The sequence below is a fragment of the Thermobia domestica genome, chromosome 1, assembly GCF_964235325.1.
Source record: "Thermobia domestica chromosome 1, izTheDome1.hap1.1, whole genome shotgun sequence".
Classification (NCBI taxonomy): domain Eukaryota; kingdom Metazoa; phylum Arthropoda; class Insecta; order Zygentoma; family Lepismatidae; genus Thermobia; species Thermobia domestica.
The window spans coordinates 3,516,776-3,536,446 of NC_137454.1; the positions used below are offsets into that span (position 1 = coordinate 3,516,776).

General features: G+C 35.4%; 1 protein-coding gene across 2 annotated transcripts in view; it reads left to right on the plus strand.

Annotated features, from left to right (window-relative positions):
* kcc (solute carrier family 12 member kcc) overlaps positions 1-19,671 on the plus strand; it is a 393,149-nt gene that overhangs the window by 298,261 nt on the left and 75,217 nt on the right. For both annotated transcript variants that reach the window (XM_081754494.1, XM_081754500.1), the window contains exons 3-4: positions 6,527-6,778; positions 10,236-10,421. In XM_081754494.1, coding sequence (XP_081610620.1) covers positions 6,527-6,778; positions 10,236-10,421 — 438 coding nt within the window. The remainder of the gene's footprint in view (positions 1-6,526; positions 6,779-10,235; positions 10,422-19,671) is intronic.

Below are 19,671 nucleotides of genomic sequence, written 5' to 3' on the forward strand. Positions count from 1 at the left end.
TATTTTTTTTTGTCAACTTCACGTAAAATTCCTTAACCATGCAAATATTACTATTTACATTATTACCATTTGTATATTATTAATGTTCTTACATTATTTCCTTACAACATGTATTATTAGTACATACCTATTTAAGGACCTCCGCATGATGTTGATGCAAGATAATAATGTGACTGAATGAACTTTATTCTACTGAAGAAGTTGAAGTAGATCATTGTCCGAAATATTTAGAAGCAGCTAATCGTTTGGCTGCCATTGGGAACATGACGGTCAGTAACACTTTAAGTTAATTTAAGAACATGTCCTTTGCATTCCATAAGCAATTGAAAATCAGATATGTTACTTACAGTGAACCCTGATCTTTGAAATTAATTCTACCAGAGAAAAGAGAAGTACATTATCGATGAGTTTTCTGCGGGCTATTCTGTTTCTTTCATAATGATTATTTTCATTCACCATCTGTTTTTTTAGCCTAAAGTACACAGTAACGGAACGTTAGTTAAAAATTGCATTTAACTTATATTTTCCTTTCAGTTTAGTTAAAAAAGGTGAAAATAATGGTTTCGCCTCTATTTAAACAAAAGAGATGAGAAGTGATTAACGCAGTATGTGAAAGAAAGATTTCAGCTATAATAATAATAATAATAATAATAATAATAATAATAATAATAATAATAATAATAATAATAGTAGCTCTAGAAAATTGGTGAGATTGGAAAAGCATTGTGCATGACGAGCTGCTGCCACCGGCCAAAACGATTAGCTCGAATGCACCTATTAATTCAAAAGAAAGGCTGGAACTGGTCAACAGAAAGGATGTGGTATACCACATTGAAACGCCAGATGGCATACATTTCTAATGACCCGTCAGAAATTGAGAGAAGTTGATGGATTTTAGTGCATCCATGGTATAGACTGGACCTAGCACCGCCAGACAGTCATTTGTTTTGGTCTCAGTAGAACTCCCTGAATGGTGTTAAGTTACTTTCAAAAGAGGATCGTGAAAACCATGTGTCACAATTTTTTTGGCCACAAACCCCAGAAGTTTTGTAGCGACGGGATTGTGATGTTTGCCGGAAAAATAGCAGAAGATCATCCAATAAGATGTTGCATATGTATTCGTAATGTTATTTTCAAATACCAATAAATGTATTCTTAATTTAGACCTCCAATGGCTCAGTACTTTTTTAGAAAACATATACGAGGGCTATCCAGAAAGTAGATTACGTTTTGGAATAAAAAATCAACAAAGTATAGGAAACAAATTTTGTTATATACACATGAAAGCCACACACAAATACTACTTTTCGACATAGTCACCATTCAAATTAAGGCATTTATCGTAGCGATGTACGAGCTTGGAAATTCCTTCGTCGAAAAATTCGGCCGCCTGCGACTTCAACCACTTCGTTACCTCTTCTTGCAGCTGTTCGTCGTCATCAAAACGCTGCATAGCCAGCCACTTCTTCATTGCTGGGAATAGGTGGAAGTCGCTCGGTGCCAGGTCGGGACTGTACGGCGGATGAGGAAACAACTCCCACTGAAAAGATTCAAGAACTTCACGCGTGACATTTGCCGTGTGGGGCCGGGCGTTGTCGTGAATCAACAAGATCTTAGAGCTCAACATTCCTCTGCGCTTGTTTTGAATTGCTCTTCTGAGGTTTTGCAGAGTTTGGCAATACCTTTGAGCGTTTATTGTAGTGCCTCTTTCCAGGAAGTCCACCAAAATCACACCTTTTCTGTCCCAAAAAACAGTCGCCATCATCTTCCTTGCCGACATTGTTTGCATGCATTTCTTGGGTTTTTGGGGAGAACCTGTGTGCCCCCACTGCATTGATTGCAATTTCGTTTCACAGTTCACGTGTTTCACCCATGTTTCGTCACCAGTAACGATGCGATCGAGTAAAGAGTCACCATCCTTATTGTAGGCGTCCAAAAAGTGCAACGCTGCAGCCATTCGCTGATTTTTGTGGTCCTCTGTCAAGATTTTTGGAATCCATCTTGCACAAAACTTGTGGTAACCAAGCTTTTCGCTGATGATTTCGTGCAACAAACTTCGCGAAATTTGTGGAAAACTCAAAGAAAGTTCCGTTATTGTGAACTTTCGATTTTCACGGACTTTAACATCGACTTTTTCGACAAGTTCAGCAGTCACTTTGCTGGGTCTCCCACTTCGATCTTCGTCGTGAACATTGGTTCGGCCATTTTTAAATCTTATGACCCACTGTCGCACTCCACCTTCAGTGATAATGTTGTCCCCATACACTTCACACAGCTGCCGATAGATTTCTATCGGTTTACAGTTTTTTGCTGTCAGAAACCTTATTACTGCACGCACCTCGCAGCTCGCGGGATTTTCAATTAACGCAGACATTTCAAACCGTCACAGTATCTTAACGGAGCACAGCACGAACCTCTCACTAGCACGGCTAGAAGCCGACTGAGCTGCGCAACGCTCTGACCCCAAGATGGCCGCGCTAGCCCCGCCCCTAGCGGACACAGACGAAAACGTAATCTACTTTCTGGATAGCCCTCGTATTATTTTATCTGACACCAATCAAGGTAAAGTTTTCGCTTTTGTTCTCATCTAAGTAGGTTTCCGAGCCCCAAAGATAGAAACATTTTACAGTTTTAGATTAAATTCAGTGTGTGTTGATATTAGTGTAAATTTTGTTATTAAACATTGAAAGTAAAAAATCAGTATATTCACATTCATATTAATTTCCAAACTTGACCTTCTTTAGCAGTTTCATCTTCTCGGCTTGTAATAGATCAAACTTCCCCTCTTTATTAGTATCTCTTCTAATAAATCCACTACACCTCGCCTGTCGTCTGTTCTCTTCTAACAAAGTATATTTGCACCATTTTTATTGGCCTTATTCTGCATATTTATTAAAAATGCGGTTGTACCAACTTTCATAATTCACTTCCCTCATTCTGTAATTGATTGTTTTTTCCACTTTCTATAGTTTCCACTTTAAAGATGAAAGTAAGTAGATTTTCCGCTCGATCTCTTTCATCTATGCTTATGAACTCAGCTACGTCTTATTTCAAAGAATATTCGCTTCTGTTGGTCCTTTGATTGAGGACGTGGCCAACGTAGCTCAAGTGAGAAACAGATGGTTCCTATTTCACGGTGCACTTGGCTAGTTGCTTGCATCTGCCTGCTCTTTGCAATTTTGTATTTTCTTCTTCTTTCTCCCTCTAACCTCTGGAGGCTACAACCAGAAAGCTATTCCGTGTTGGACGGAGATGAGCAATAAGTCTTCGTGCGTTGGATTTACGAACGTGTTTCGCACCTTCTCCCCCTCCCCTCCCAAAACGCTCCTGAGAGGTCAAGGACTTGAAGAGATATTCTCTCCCTGCGTGATGCCATTGTAATTACGTATTGATTTCCTCAGTGGAGGGCTTCCTTTCTATTGATTTCAGATTCACTGCAACTGAAACTTATTTTTGTGAACAGCATCTTCCATTGATACTTTTTATTTTCACTATCTTTAATAGTTCTGTCAAGATATGCTGTGTTGAAGATTCTAATTATACACCAATGTAAACATGACAGCAGCGTAATCTTAGTTAACCTTGAATTCTTCTATAATTAATTTACTAAGAAACCCTGGAATATATGGTATATTTCTAAAATTATACACACTGTAAAATAAAAAGAATACTAGAAAGTCACACATATATCCTTTTCTTGTCTTCTGTTCTATCTTCGCTATTGCTCTGTTGGTTCTTTGGTCAGGTTAACTTTGTCAAAGAACTTTCTCATCAAATCTGAAACATGCTAATGTTACATATAGTATAGGGAACTAGATCGAATTGATTCTTTAGATTTTGCTAATAGTTCTTATTGTTTTCGGGAATTTATGGAAGCGCTCTATCAAACAACCTTATATGAGTATCACGAAAGGAGATTGACATTTATTATTATTATTATTATTATTATTATTTATTTATTTATTTATTTATTTATTTATTTATTTTTATATACTCTAGCACATATGAATACTGGAAAACATATTTTAAATTGGAACCATTGGCTGATAGGTGAAATTTATTTGACTCTGTATTTGTCGAAAAGATAGCTGGCAACCGACATAACTTAGATCATATTTTTTTTTAAAAAAATGTTGATTTTAAAGTTCTAATGTACGGTACAAGGGTAAAAATTTTATTGCAACCTTATGATAGGAAATATATTTTAATGTCTAGACTTCTAACAAACCATAATAGACGCACATCTTAAACTACGACTTTATTTTAGAATTTTTAATATATCTTAGTAGTTGTTTTTATCTTTACTTTTAATTTTTGACGTCTTAATGTTTTAAAAATTGACATACGCTACACTGTTAGAGTTTATTTTATTATTAATTCATGTTTATAAGTTAATCATTACTTACCTGTTTTACTATATTATAGTGTTAAAATAGTGTTGTAGAATATGACAAAATGTATTTTTGCTGCATGTCAGTTGTTCTCAGCACTTAAAATAAAGTTTATTATTATTATTATTATTATTAATGGTAATAATAATAATTGTTATAAATTGTATTTCGTAGACTACGTGTATGATAAGCATAAGAGAATGCAAATAAATAAATTAATTAAAAAAAATAAAAATAAGAACTATAAAACTGGAATTTAATTTAAAGATGCCTCAGTCTAAACCGTGATGATGGAAGGACGGACAAAAGCTAATCAGATGAGAAACAAGGAGATGTTTCAGAATCAGCAGCTCCTCTGGATTATTAAATTTTTCTTTCGTTCATATCCAGTGAAGATGCAGCAAATTTCAGAAACACTTTTTCCAACTTAATTATCCGAGTCGCTAAGGCATCTAAAATCTGATTTAACAACAATTGAAATGGAATGAATGAAATTTATTCCTATATAAAAGTCGTATCACAAAAGGAATAGACACGCATCAGAAAGCAACTGTAATTGTAAGCAATTTTTATCAGTTGAACAGATTTCTCGCGTAATCTTCATAACAAATATAAATTAAGTAAATAAATACTGTACAAACAAAATTAACACAGACACAGTGTGATAGAATATTTGAAATTTACACTAGAAATTGGTTTCTGTGTACACTCTTCAAAAAATCAGTTTTACCAAACTTATTGCTTTTAATTTTACTTACCAACCTGTTCCCTAACCGACCGTCCTGAGTTCTCTGGCTGTCGTGTTGAATGGTATTAGCGTTTAGACAGGCAAGATTTAACGTCCAGTAACTGTTGATTGTGTGATAAAAGAATAATGTAATATTATTATAATATCAGTATGTTTCGATGCCAAGAGAGAAATGAGTTCATTTGGCTTAGGTCAGAGGTAAAAGTCCATCTGAGAAAGTAGAGGGACGCTTGACATCACCGTCTCCCCTGCCTTATCTTTGACCATTGTAATTTTTTTAAGAAATTGGAGGACGCTATAGATACTTTTGGAAGTGGGGGAATGACATCCTTCTGCGTTCACCCTCACTTTTACCGCACTGGCTTAGGTACACAGCAAGTAGTTCTTTTTGATTAGAGTACTGAAACAGAGGGTGTGCTTACAGTTTAGATATTACTAAAATAGTTTCTGCTTTAAAGAACATGCTATAAGAATTTTCTTAATAGCACTGAAAACTTCCTGAACTGCAATCTAGAGGTGTAAGCTTTTTTCTTTCATGGAAGTACGAAACTGCAAATGAATCAAAATGGACAACATTTGATACATGTTAATACAACATAGTAACTTTATACGAAATTCCCTTTTAAAATGCCTTGAATGTGAGTAAGTATGGAAATTGCTTTTTTCAACTTACTCTGTGGACTTGTAGAGGAAGTAAGACTATATTTTAAGAAAGTGACCACCTCCTTTTCTCCTAAAAGCTCTCTGCTCACTCCTTGTTTACATCTATAGATTTGTAATAAAAAGTTTTTAAACAAATAAGGAATGTATGTCATTAAAATGAACTCATTCATTTAAAAAGTAAAAATATGGCTGTTAAGAGTTTGAATATATTAAAACTACAATGTTGAATGTTGAATGATATGTAATATTATATTTTATATATTATAATTTATATATTTTTCCAGTTTGAATACTACAATATTTTTTACACTTAGAAACCGCATATTTTACATTTAATATAAAACTACTTTCATGAGTTCTCACTCGTTTAGAAAACTGGCTTCTGTGTTTTGTTTCACAGTTCATTAGTTTTCAACGTTTGTGTAAATAAAGATGGATTTAAGGAACTTCAGAAATTCCCTGCCTTTTTCTTTTAATACAGTGTTTCTATAAACGAATCCTTGACATATTTAAAATATTAAATTACGGAAATGTATTTCGAAGTAGAATGAGGTAGAACAAACATCTTTTTTTAAAATTAGTTCCTAGCGGTGGATTTTTTTCCCGCTGGTAACCTGAAACTGTCTGTACTTTGTAAAAGTTTCTTGAAACTTTGATTGAGTAAGCTTCGTGCAAGAAAAGAGACAACGCTTATATAAATGTTGTTTGTGATTTGTGATTCCAGGAAGAAATGGAGGACCGACCGAGAATATCCACCCTCATCAACTCGCTGGCCAACTACAGCACCACCATCCCTGCCCCGACGGACCCCGACGCAAAACCGCAAGTGGGAGCCCGGATGGGCACTCTGATGGGCGTCTACCTGCCCTGCATCCAGAACATCTTCGGCGTCATTCTCTTCATTCGTTTGACGTGGGTGGTGGGCACTGCAGGAGCCATCGAAGGCTTCCTCATTGTGCTTACATGTTGCTGTGTGGTAAGTTTCTCTCTCATTGCACTGTATTTTGCAAACTTTTACTGTATCAAACAGTGTGTTCCAGGAAGAAATTAACGTCTACAAATTATATTTTGTAAGGTTAATTTCCCCTTTGTTATGAGCTTACGATGATCTGCTGTTGTTGATGGTGATGAAAGTTTCCAGATTGAACTGCATAAAAGCCTTTACATGAGGACTATTTACTCTAATTATTGGTTGCTTTAAAATTTCCGTTCAGCTGTATAAGACACCGACCTACAGCTGAAAGTAGAAACAAACCATTTGACATCTCACCGGGATTCGTAGCCACAGGGGAGTTTACTTCTTGTATTCATTACGTACACAATGAATTGTTAATGGTTTTGTAAGGCAGACATACGGATCAAAATGAAGTGTATATTGAATGCTGTAACGATGTCAAAGTTTTAATTTCATTCCATTTTTATTCAAAACTTCATTCCTGTCTATTGTATTAGGTTTTCTGTTTTAAGAACACATTTTTTGTAATGCAAATGATTACATGGAAAGATAACATCGACTCGTTTGTTAATTTTTTTTTCTTCCTAAATGGAGTATTTATGTATAAATAGCACATTATTCTTTGTTTACTTTGAAAATAAAGTATTAGTAGTATATCCTAATAGCATAAGGGAACACGAGGTTTACTGGTGGCGACTAGATTCCTAAGTTTATAAATCATACACGAAATACAAGCATCCCGCAGACGAACAATCCGTCGATTAATAACCAGTTGTTCACAGAGCACATCATTCAGTGGCCGCCATTGAGAGAATACAAAGAGACACTTGTGCCAACGAGTAAATATATATCTTTTTTTACGTATTAATATTAACAGTTTCAAATATAGTCGAAAGGTTAGGAAAAGGAACGAACTCAACCAGGAGCTCTATATCAAAAATAACTTATCAGCATCTTAACTAATAAAACGCGAGAAAATGCCAACCGGGGTGGATAACTTTGGGGTCGATAACCAGTTGCCTGTAATTACTCGCATTGGAGATCTATATGAGAGATTGAACTTTAATAAATAGGTATAGGTCATAGTTCCTTTGACGTTAATATGTTTCCAGTGACAAGATCGAGGCAGCGTAAGCAAGCGATTAATTCTTTTTGCCCGGCAATCAAAATGTTCTGAATTCAGTTACCGTAGTACTGAGATTTTTTTCTCTTTCAGTAGGCAAATGTTGACATTATAACATTAGTATAGAGGCTTAGTCCAGCATCTTCCGAAAATTACCAGTTATTTTACATTGTTAAGATGTCGAGTTGTAAATGTCCGTAGGTTCTCTAATGACGAATAAAACTGTAAAGTTAGGAAGTTTCAAATTAAACCACATTTCAGAACGTTCATTTTTTGAATAAAATTAACTCCGACTTCCTGGAGGCGAAAAAACTGGAGTTTTTAACAACTTATCTTTGCAGTGACATAGCATCAATGACTGTCACACAAACATAAAAGCTTTCGCTAAATACTCATCAGAACAAGAGGTCAAGAAAAGAGGTCAAGAAATAGAAAAACAGAGTGTTTCTAAAGTCTTCATTCGATTTTAAAGTATTATACCTTGAAAACGTTAATCGCATTTGAATGAAACGCCTAAAATTTTGAACTCAATACCAGAACTTCAATTTTAAGCACGTTCCCCACGGATGCGGCGAGCAAGCTGGATGTCCTTAGGCATGATTGTGACTCTCTTTGCGTGAATAGCACACAAGTTGGTGTCTTCGGAAAGCCCTACAAGGTAAGCTTCACTTGCCTCCTGTAAAGCCATGACAGCTGAGCTTTGGAAACGAAGATCTGTCTTGAAATCTTGTGCAATTTCTCGAACGAGTCGTTGGAAGGGCAGCTTGCGGATGAGCAATTCAGTGCTCTTCTGGTAACGACGGATTTCTCGCAGAGCCACAGTACCAGGCCTGTAACGATGGGGCTTTTTCACTCCACCGTCTTTCTTGCAGCTTTGGTGGCAAGCTGCTTTCGAGGAGCTTTGCCTTCAGTAGATTTCCTAGCTGTCTGCTTGGTACGTGCCATTCTAACTGTCGCGACTTGTTTCAAATATTGGTTTCGTTCGGTTGGGGGAGGATTTCACTAGTACATAGGAGACCGATGTTCGCTAGTGATATCTCCCGCCAATCATGAATCAACTCGTGAACTCCCATCAATATTGAAGGATAGGAAAAAAATGAATATTAATTTGATGTGTGTCATGCGGCCGGAGGTCACATTGAACATGTGTAAACAGAAAATTTTTTGTCAACTACAATTATTTTGTATTGTTTTAAATGCCAATGCAGCACTTTGAAATCGGATGTTATATGTATCTGTGTATGAACGTAGTATTTATGAACTTGAACACTCCCCCTTTCTTTGAACTTACGGTTTCATTCAAATGCAATTAGTCATTTTCAGGCTAATGTCATTTTGATTTCGGATGAAGATTTTAGAGATACATGTATAACAGAAGAGAACAGTAACCGAGAAGCGTAAAGTATAGCGCCCATAATTAGTTCTAAGGATGCAGGAGGGCAAGCCGAAGTGATTGCCTGAAATAATGAGGTCTATGCATTACGGGAGAGATTTGTAATTTTATATTATTTTCAATTAGGAAAGTTTAGTGGAGAAGATGAACGTAAAAAAAAAAAAAATATTTGTGAGTAAGGGTGGAGGGTGGAAGATGAATTGTTAAAAAAAAAAAACCTTCATATATATATATATATATAAATCATCCATCATATATAATATTAAAAATAAAAGAAATAACAACAAAAATATTTTCCATTATACAAGCTTTGCTCTATTTAAACTACTCGCTGAGCAAAACAATACGTTTGTTGTAAAAACTATTAACGTGTGAGAGTTTCGCCAACTATCCGCTTGGCTTAATCAGACACTATGAATACACAGTTAATGACAGATTATACCTAGGTATATATGGGAGACAGCGAAAAAAAAAATATATATATATAGAGGGGGGGGGGGAAGGAAGTTAACGATTATTGTTTCTATTTTATATTTTGGTTTCTGGTGAAAGGGAATTGGCTGTAGCAGCCTATGATAGCTAATCAAGAATCAGAGAATTTTTTGGCTGTTTCTTATATTAATTCTGTCACTACCTGTGTGTATTCATAGTGTCTGATAAAGCCAAGTGAATAGTTGGCGAAACTCTTACACGTTAATAGTTTTTACAACAAACATATTGTTTTGCTCAGCGAATAGTTTAAATCAGATAAAAACAGAAGTGTAAATAATATGAAGCAATAAGATAATAAATAAAAATTAACGTAATACTAAGGCGGAATAAATATTAGGAAAAATATTATGATTTCAGTGTAAAGATTAATGATGGTGTTTTTATCCAGATAAATCCACTCTCTAGATGCATCAAGTGCTTCTTTCGCTGTTTATAAATGATTTTGTACAAAGCAGATCTTCTATTTTCAGACTATGTTGACAGCAATCTCAATGAGTGCTATTGCAACAAATGGCGTTGTGCCGGGTGGAGGCTCCTACTTCATGATTTCCCGGTCTCTAGGGCCGGAGTTTGGAGGTGCCGTCGGGATGCTTTTCTACACAGGCACTACGCTAGCAGCTGCCATGTACGTAGTCGGAGCAGTCGAGATAGTTATCGTAAGTATATCAAGCTCATATAAAGGTTTCTCCTTCTTGCTTTGAATATACTATTCTTATGCATTAATTTGCACAATTATTCAAGGCAAATTCTGTTCACTACTTCATTGTCCTTTAAAACACTTTACATTCTTCTGCTCTGTTATTAGAATATTGAATCAAACAAACAAATGTGATATTGGACCTTTCATTTTTTTCTAAGAGATACGAGAAAAAAAAAAATCTGTAGAAGTTTATGCGCTATTTATTTTCCATGAAGAAAGTTGACAAGACACTCAACAAACACTTTAAATATACACAAAATCCTAATCTTGAATATTATTGTGACATTTGCGGATAGAAAATACTTATCGCGAACGGTTCCGGTGTTCAATTCACGGTGGATACATTTGGTTTAGGTAAATGCTAAAAGACCAACCATATTGAGTGAGGTTTTTCTTGGGCTTTCCTCATTCATACCAGGCAATTTCTGGGATGGTACCTAAAATAATGGTCGCAGGCCGCTTCCTTCCTTGCCCATTTCTTTCTTCCTTCCCCTATTTCCCGGGTAGTGTGGTTCCCGAGGGACGTCCCTCATAAGTGACGGACTTAAATAGGCCATAGGTGCCAGTAATGGCTAAAAGTACAATTCCTAACCTAAGAAATACTTGTAATTTCCATTACAATTATTTTATTTGTTGTTCTGGTATTAAACACACATAGTAATTAGCTTGTTTCTCCTTAACCATGTTTGTTTTGTTTGAGATCATTCAGAACTGGTGCACAGTGGCGTCCATGTCCAAATTAACATGCGTACAAAAACTTTGCAAGTAGAAGGCTAATGCAAATGTATCACTAAAGAAATGTATAAGGTTCATATATATTTGCAATAATAATAATAATAATAATAATAATAATAATAATAATAATAATAATAATAATAATAATAATAATAAAAGCTTCACCATGACCCCAAATTAAATTAAACGTAACTCAAAAGAAAAATACTTTGAATTAAAAATAGGTACGGATAAGGGCATTATATAGAGACCCAAATTGTGATGTAAAGTGATTCCTAAATAAAACATTTTTTTTCTTCCTTGCAGAACTTGATTCCCTTCGGATACAATATTGTAATATGTGACATTTAACACAGTGTAGGAATTAAGTTATTGATATAAAAGAAATGAGGAGAGGCATAAAATGAGGTTCACAGGATACAGAGGTGTGAAGGTATACTAATTCAGAATCAGACAATAACGTCTTTCCCTCTCCTCAAATACACAAATATGGCTATCTCACAACAATAATAAGACATTTATTATATAAACCAACTTTGCAACAATAACTAAATTATAAAGGTAACCAAGAAAGTTCTGTCGCTTTTTGTGGAGGTCTGGGTTCCATTGGCTCCCACACCGTAAGTTGAATGCGAATGGAGATAAGGCGAAGGTCAGTTGTTGGTGTGGTATATCCAACATACTACGTAGTTGTGGCAGCTCAGTTATACCGTGAACTTGTGTAAGGACAGAGGGAACATGGGACCTCCATAGAACATCAGAAGGGCGTGTATTCTGTACGCGTTCAAACAAGGGTCAAACGCCGCTGCAGCGGGGCGGAAGATATGCCAGGCCTTTGGTGAGGGTGTCGTGACTACGCAGACACTGTAGCGGTGGTTTAACAAGTTTCAGGATGGTGACGAAACACACGAAGACGCACCACGTGCCGGAAGAGCAACACATGTACAAAATAAAGATCTTCAGGCAGCAATTGAGGCTAACAGTAGCCAGACATGTGAGGAACTGGTACTACAATTAAATGTGAGTGGAGAAATCATTTAACAGTACTTCCCCATCAACTTGGGAAGCACTACAAGTTGGGTCGATGGGTCTCACATGATTTGACTCCGGACCACAAGGTAACGCGAGCAGACACTTGTGTTTCTTTGCTGTCTCATGTGAGGAAGGAGCCATTTCTTGACTGGGCATTGACATGGGATGAGAAGTAGGTCATGTACAAAGCTCATGGTGCCGTCATCATTGGTTAGCATCTCATGAACCGGTTCCAAAACAACCGAAACCAGCTTTGCACCAGAAGAAGGTCCTCCTGTGTGTTAATGGACTACTCGCGGCATCATGCATCGGAAACTGCTACCAGCTGGTCAGAGTATCAATGCAATTGTATACTGCCAGCAGTTGAGCTGTGTTAAAAAAACTCAAGACTCTGGAACCAGCACTTCTGAAACGCAAACGGGCCCTCCTGTAACAGGACAACGCTAAGCCCCACGTGGCTAAGATGACCCGGGACACCATTGTACGGCTTGGATGGGAAACACCCCGGACATTGCACCGTCCAATTATCACCTGTTCCATTCCTTGAACAGTCACCTTAGAGGACGCCAGTTCAAATCCCTAATAGAGGTGCAAAATCCACTTGATACCTTCTTCGCTTCACCGTCCACCAAGTTCTACCGCGATTGAATCCATGGCCTTTCAGAAGGTCGTCGATGCTGATGGGGACTATTTTTGATCTTCCAGATACGTCTTAGGTGACATATCGTTGTTCGAAGGTGGTGGGTGAAAAAGCGACAGAACTTTCTTGGGTACCTTTATAAATTCTGCTTAAGATACCCGCACCTACTTTTCCGAATGTGTTTGAGTATAGAATTGAGAGTTCCTTAGATTTCGTTATACACACACAATGTAAGTCCATATATGACTGCATTATACTTAGTATAACGTCGTCATCAGAATTCCCTTCCGACGATAACTGAAGGGGATGAGGATACGATTCGAACTGACAAGAACAAAATAGAATACAACTAAGTAGTAATAAAATAAAAGAAAAGAAAAGTGAAATATTATAACAAAAGTAATGAATGTAAATTCACTGAAACCGATTAATTATTACATAAACTCGCAACTATCCTTCCTAATGTTGTGGCGCAGGGCCGGATGAAGGGAGGGGCTTAGGGGAGTTATAGCCCTGAGCCTCCAGATGGACAGGAGCCTCCATTTTGATCAAAATCTCAACTGGCTATATATATATATATATATATATATATATATATATATATATATATATATATAATCATTGACAAAAAATATGAAACATATTCCCTTAACTTTCCTACTGTACTTTCACGGAAATATATTAGGCAAAGTCAGCGGAGGCCACATATTTTTTTCTAGCCTCGAGTCTCCAGATGGGTTAATCCAGCCCTGGGACAGGCGGATAACAAAACAGCCTACAATTACATACTTCTTGCTCCATCCGTACTATTAAGAACGCTCTTTTTATACCAAAACGTACTCTTATTCATATTTTCTAACATCTTGGTGCAGATCAGTACGTTATAGATAATCGTGTACTGAATTCTACGTTTTATAAACTTATTACAGAAGAAGGAATTCCAAGGATAAAAGCATTGTAAATTTTATAATGTCTAACATAATAGAACGAAACATAAAATGATGTAGACTGTAAGTACATACAGGCCGGTAGCCAGCTCAAAAATGTAGGGGGGCCCGGCTGAAGTTAGGGAGGACCCTATCCAACCATATTATACTTCATCACCATATTATAGTTCATTTGCAAACCTACTGCAAAAGAAAAATGCTAAATTCCAGTTCAACAGTGACAAGTGACAATCAATGTGTATTGGAAAGTGTTGAATGCAAATGTAACACACCTGAAATACTAAGTGTGTTATATGAAGAACTATGTGCTTTAAAGTGTGATGTGCAATCTCTGAAAGTTGAAAACACGGAGTTAAAAAAGAAACTTAACGAAGTAAGTATACAAATTGACTCTGTAGTACAGGATACTGCTGGACACGATAAGACACAGGTACGACATAACAAAAGGGGAGCAGAAAACATAGTATTTGAAAAAGTTAATACGCTGAATGCAGGAGATCTATCTACAACGTTATATTCTGTACCAGTGAACAATAAGTTTGACGTTCTATACAGTGAAGTAGTAGAAAATTCTAGTGCAAGGAAGAACTGTACCCTTGCACACTCAAGAAAAACAACGGTAAATGTGCAAGGGAAATTTTCATCTCAAAAGCATAATCGTTTACACATAGGGAAGAAAAGTGAAAAGAAACAAAAGAACGTCGCCCAAGAAGTGAAACAAAACTCCGAGGTAAAAAAAGAAGTAACTCCGAGTAAATTGCAATTAAGTGACAAACGACGCGTTTTGATTCTTGGAGATAGTCATGCTAGAAATATAGCTAACCTACTACAAGAAAAACTACAGTCAAGTTATGATGTGAGCTGCATTACGAAGCCTGGGGCCGGAACCAGCGAAGTGTTGAAAGATTGTGTATTGCTTTCCAAGAACATCACCATGAAAGATACATTAATTGTGATTGCAGGAGGAAATGATGTGGCAAGGAATGAGGGTCAGGGGGCAGTGCGAAACTTGTACGAGGTGCTGTGTACGTTAACAAAGAGTAATGTGTTTGTAGTGGGAATTCCATACAGACATGATCTGGTAGAGAGTTCATGTGTAAATATACTACTGAATTGTACCAATCGTAAAATAGCAAAGGTATGTAAGTTTTTCCCAAATGTAAAGTACGTTGATTTGCAGTCGCTAGATAGGTCACATTTCACAAGACATGGGCTACATTTAAACAGCAATGGGAAGCACCTTATGTGTAATAAATTTGTCCAGCTCATAATCTCACAGTCTACTACCTCAGGTAATGCAATACCTCTAGCTCATGCTAATTTTTTAGATCAAAAGAGTTTAATGATGAAGACTTAGCCAAAAATGTGCAAGCGGTTATAGTACAACAGGATAATGTAAAACAAAGTCACGCTATTGATTTTAAAGTGGGATATTTAAATGTTCAAGGGATCAATAATAAACATGTAGTTTTAAATGACTTTGGGAATGAGAATAATTTAGATGTCTTAGGTTTAAGTGAACATTGGTGCAAAGAGGATGAAATTGTGTTTAATAAATTAGATGACTATGTACTTGTTAATAGTTTCTGTAGGAATCACCGTGGTCACGGTGGGGTAGCTATTTTTGTAAGAGACAAGCTCTCACTTAAGTGTAAGAAATTAGACCTTGACTTTCTATGTACTGAAATCGATTTCGAAGCCACAGGTATCATTATTAATTGTCTTAAGTTGGTTTTCGTATCACTATACAGATCCCCAAACGGTAATTCAATAGTCTTTCTAGATAAGCTCGAGGAACTGCTAAACTTATTGAGTAGGCCTAGTTTTAGAAATTTTAAGATAGTCATAGGTGGTGATCTAAACTCTGATTTTGACGTAACAACAACAAAGAGCAGTGTAGCTGAATTAAAAAATTTGTTAAGGCAATTTAATTATGGTATTACAAATATGAAGCCAACAAGAGGTCTAGCTTGTCTTGATAACATATTTATAAATTTCAATTTATGTCAAATTCATTGTGATGTATCAATATTTCCTTTTTCTGATCATGATTGTGTATGGGTAAAATTGGATAACGCACTATTAAGTAAGGAGGTTGATATCTTGTCCACAGAATGTAAAATAGTTGTCTCTAGGCCAATCACTGAGGGTAAAATATCTGAGTTTAAGAGTTCACTCTGCAACATGAATTGGTTTCAATTGCTGTCGAATTACAATGACTCTAATGCACTGTTTGAACGCTTCTTGAATTTGTTTCTCTATAACTTTGACATCTTCATCCCACAAAGAATTTGTAAAGTTAATCGGAGCCTACTTAAAAAGCCACATAAAGAAAATAATTCCACGTGGTATACCCCTCAACTTTACTCATTGAAGTGTGAGGTGATGTTACATTTAAACAAATATAGGAGAGAGAAAAATGATGTAACTAGGTCAGTCTATCTGAAAGCTAGGAATACATATAAGCAAGCTGTTAATGAAGCGAGAAAGCAGTATACTTCGGCAAAAATCGAATCGTCTGTTAATAAGTGTAAACAAGCTTGGAATGTAATTAATTCTATAGTTAAGAGTAATCAGGACTGTCTTTACCCCAATCCAGAAGATTTTAGTAATTATTTCGTAAATTCTGTAGATGAAGTACACAATAATATTGACAAACCTGATGTAACAGCAGTCAATCTAATGGAACAATCTGTAAATCCTATACACGATAGTTTTGTATTCAGAAATATATCTCCCCAAGTAGTTCTCAACATTGTAAATAACTTTAAGTGTTCAAACAGTGTTGATGTTTATGGATTGTCGAGTAATCTAATTAAAAAAGTTATTGATTGTATTGTTCTGCCGCTTACACATTGCATTAACCAATGTCTAACACAGGGAATCTTCCCCGAAGTTTTAAAATTATCACGAGTTGTGCCTGTACATAAAAAGGGACCCGAGAATTGTCCATCTAGTTATCGACCAATTTCTCTGGTACCAGTCTTCTCAAAAATTCTTGAAACTGTGATACATATGCAGTTATGTGATTATCTTGATAAGTATAACCTAATTAGTGATTCACAATTTGGTTTTGTAAAGGGTAGATCTACTGTTGGAGCGATTGATTCGTTGGTAAAGAGGGTTATTAGAGGGTTTGAAAACAAGGATTTTGTTCAGGCAACATTTTGTGATTTAAGCAAAGCCTTTGATTGTGTTGAACACACAATTCTCCTTAAAATATTAGAGTACTACGGTATCAAGGGTTTAAGTTTTAGATTATTCAAGTCTTACTTAGAAAACCGTAAACAAATTGTTTTTGTAAATAACAATAAATCTGGTATTGCATCAGTTAAATACGGAGTACCCCAAGGTTCAGTACTTGGGCCACTTCTATTTTTACTAATGATAAATGATCTACCTTGCTTTTTATCTGCTTACTCTATACTATATGCTGACGATACGACCTTCCTAAATACTAGTCCTGATCTTAGTAGACTTAATTCTATAACTGAAAATACTTGGGATCAGGTTGTGATTTGGTTTAAGGCTAATGGTTTTTTACTTAACGAGAATAAAACACAACATATGACTTTTAGTCTAAAAGAAGTGCCTGCTGAGAATAACTCAACATGTGTGAAGTTCCTAGGTATATATATTGACAACAAGTTATCGTGGGAACAGCATATTAATTATATTTCTGGAAGACTCTCAAGAGTAATATATCTGCTAAAACAACTAAAAAATCATGTTCCTGATAACTATGTCAGATCGGCTTACTTTGCTTTTTTTCAAAGTATAATTTTGTATGGTATATTATTTTGGGGTAACAATTATCATGTAAATAGCATTCTTTTAATACAGAAAAAGGCCATCAGAATTATTTCAAACGTAGACAAATTAGCTCATTGCAGACCTTTGTTTATCAATCTTAAAATTATGACAATAATCAATCTATACATTTACACAGTACTCCTCTATATAAAAAGTAATCACCAAAATTTAGAACTCAGGCAAGACATCCATTCGTATAATACTAGAAGCAGTAAATTCATAAATGTCCCATATCAACGATTGTCCAAATCATTGAACAGTTATGAGACAGTTGGAATAAAATTGTATAACAAGTTGCCTGCATCACTAAAAGATGAACATATAGATAGATTTAAAAGTAAGTTATACAATTGGTTAGTTGCAACGCCCTTTTATTCATTACAGGAGTATTTTAATTGTTCAATAGAAGTGTAACGTATTTTGTAATCTCGTGTTGAGCTTGTATTTAAAATGTATATTGTTATTGTAATTTATTTTGTAATGTCATTTCATCATTAATTTAGTTATATATCATTATTTATTTATACTTACGTATCAATATTGTATCGCATTTTGACGTTGTCTATTGCTATGTATAGCTTAACGACAATAAAATTCTTTATTATTATTATTATTACTGTGAAAATTTTAGGGGGGCAGCAAAAATTTAGGGGGGCCCGGCCCCCTAGACCCGCTGGATACGGGCCTGTGTACATACAGTTTAAAAATAAACAAAACACTAACATGAAACATAGGTCTCTTTGCTAAATAAATGGTTTAAACTTGTTTTGATGCTCATTAATAAATGGCTTCACAAATAAAAAAAAAGTAAAAAAAAAAGTTTATAGCTTTCGAAAAAGTCGTTGATAGATCGCCGCTTTTTCTTGGCATAGTAGTATCTTTATGAAGACATTATAAATCGTAGTTCAAAGAAATTATTACTAATCTTCCTTCATTTTTAGAACCAGGCGAGATAGTTGAGAATCTACTGTACTTTAAAAATAACTATATTGGAATACATTCTCCTACCAAAGTAAGAATTGCGCTCAATTGGTTTGAATCGTAGTTTTGCAAAATACAACAAATTGCATAAACTAGGCAATATAAGTGCCTATAAGACCATTGCTTTTCTTACTATGTAGAGATTACCTCAAATTCCATGGAGTTCATCATCCAATGTCACTTTCTGTAGAGGATACGTCCATACCAATAACTCGAAAAGATGTGAATATATTACAACAAAACACTAAATGATCTCCACGGTTGGTTTGAGATAAACGGTCTTGTGTTAAATAAATGATAAACAAAATATGTAGTTTTTCAACCACCAAATGACAAAAGAATAAATGAAACAAATGTAAGTCTAGGAACTAAAATCCTACACAGCTACTTTGTAGGTCTAATGCTAGACCAAAACCTCAAATTTAATGATCCCATGAATCAACTGTACAACAAGAACAACAACAACAATAACAATAACAACAACACACACACAAAAAAAAGAATAATGTACATTGCAATTTGCACACCAATTAATAAAATGACAATTCTTACAATTAAAACGTTATATTATGCGGGTTTGAAATCTCATGTAAGATGGAATTATGCTGTGGACTAATATACAAGATCGTGCGAAGTCTTCCTAGTACAAAAGAAAATTATGAGAACTATCATATGAAATAATGAATGAGATCACTGCAAACCATTATTTACAAAGTTAATTGTATTAACTCTACCCCCATTTACATATTAAACTGTGTAATATACGTAATACAAAATCAAGAAATATGGAAAAATGTAAATGTACATAATCATAATACAACAGCTAAAGAAAATGTACATGTTTCTTCATGTAGACTGGAAACAACTAGGAAAAGATGGGGACATGTGAATCGAAGTTCTTTCTGTTATGCCACTACCTTTCTCCTCATCCTGTTATTCTCTCCGTTTACTCCATCTTGTCTTTCTTCTCTCTAAAAATGAAACAGAAGTTTAGGTGTCGCCAACATAAGTATATTCTTTCTATGCTCCACAGTAGCTGTCTCATTTCTAACATGTTT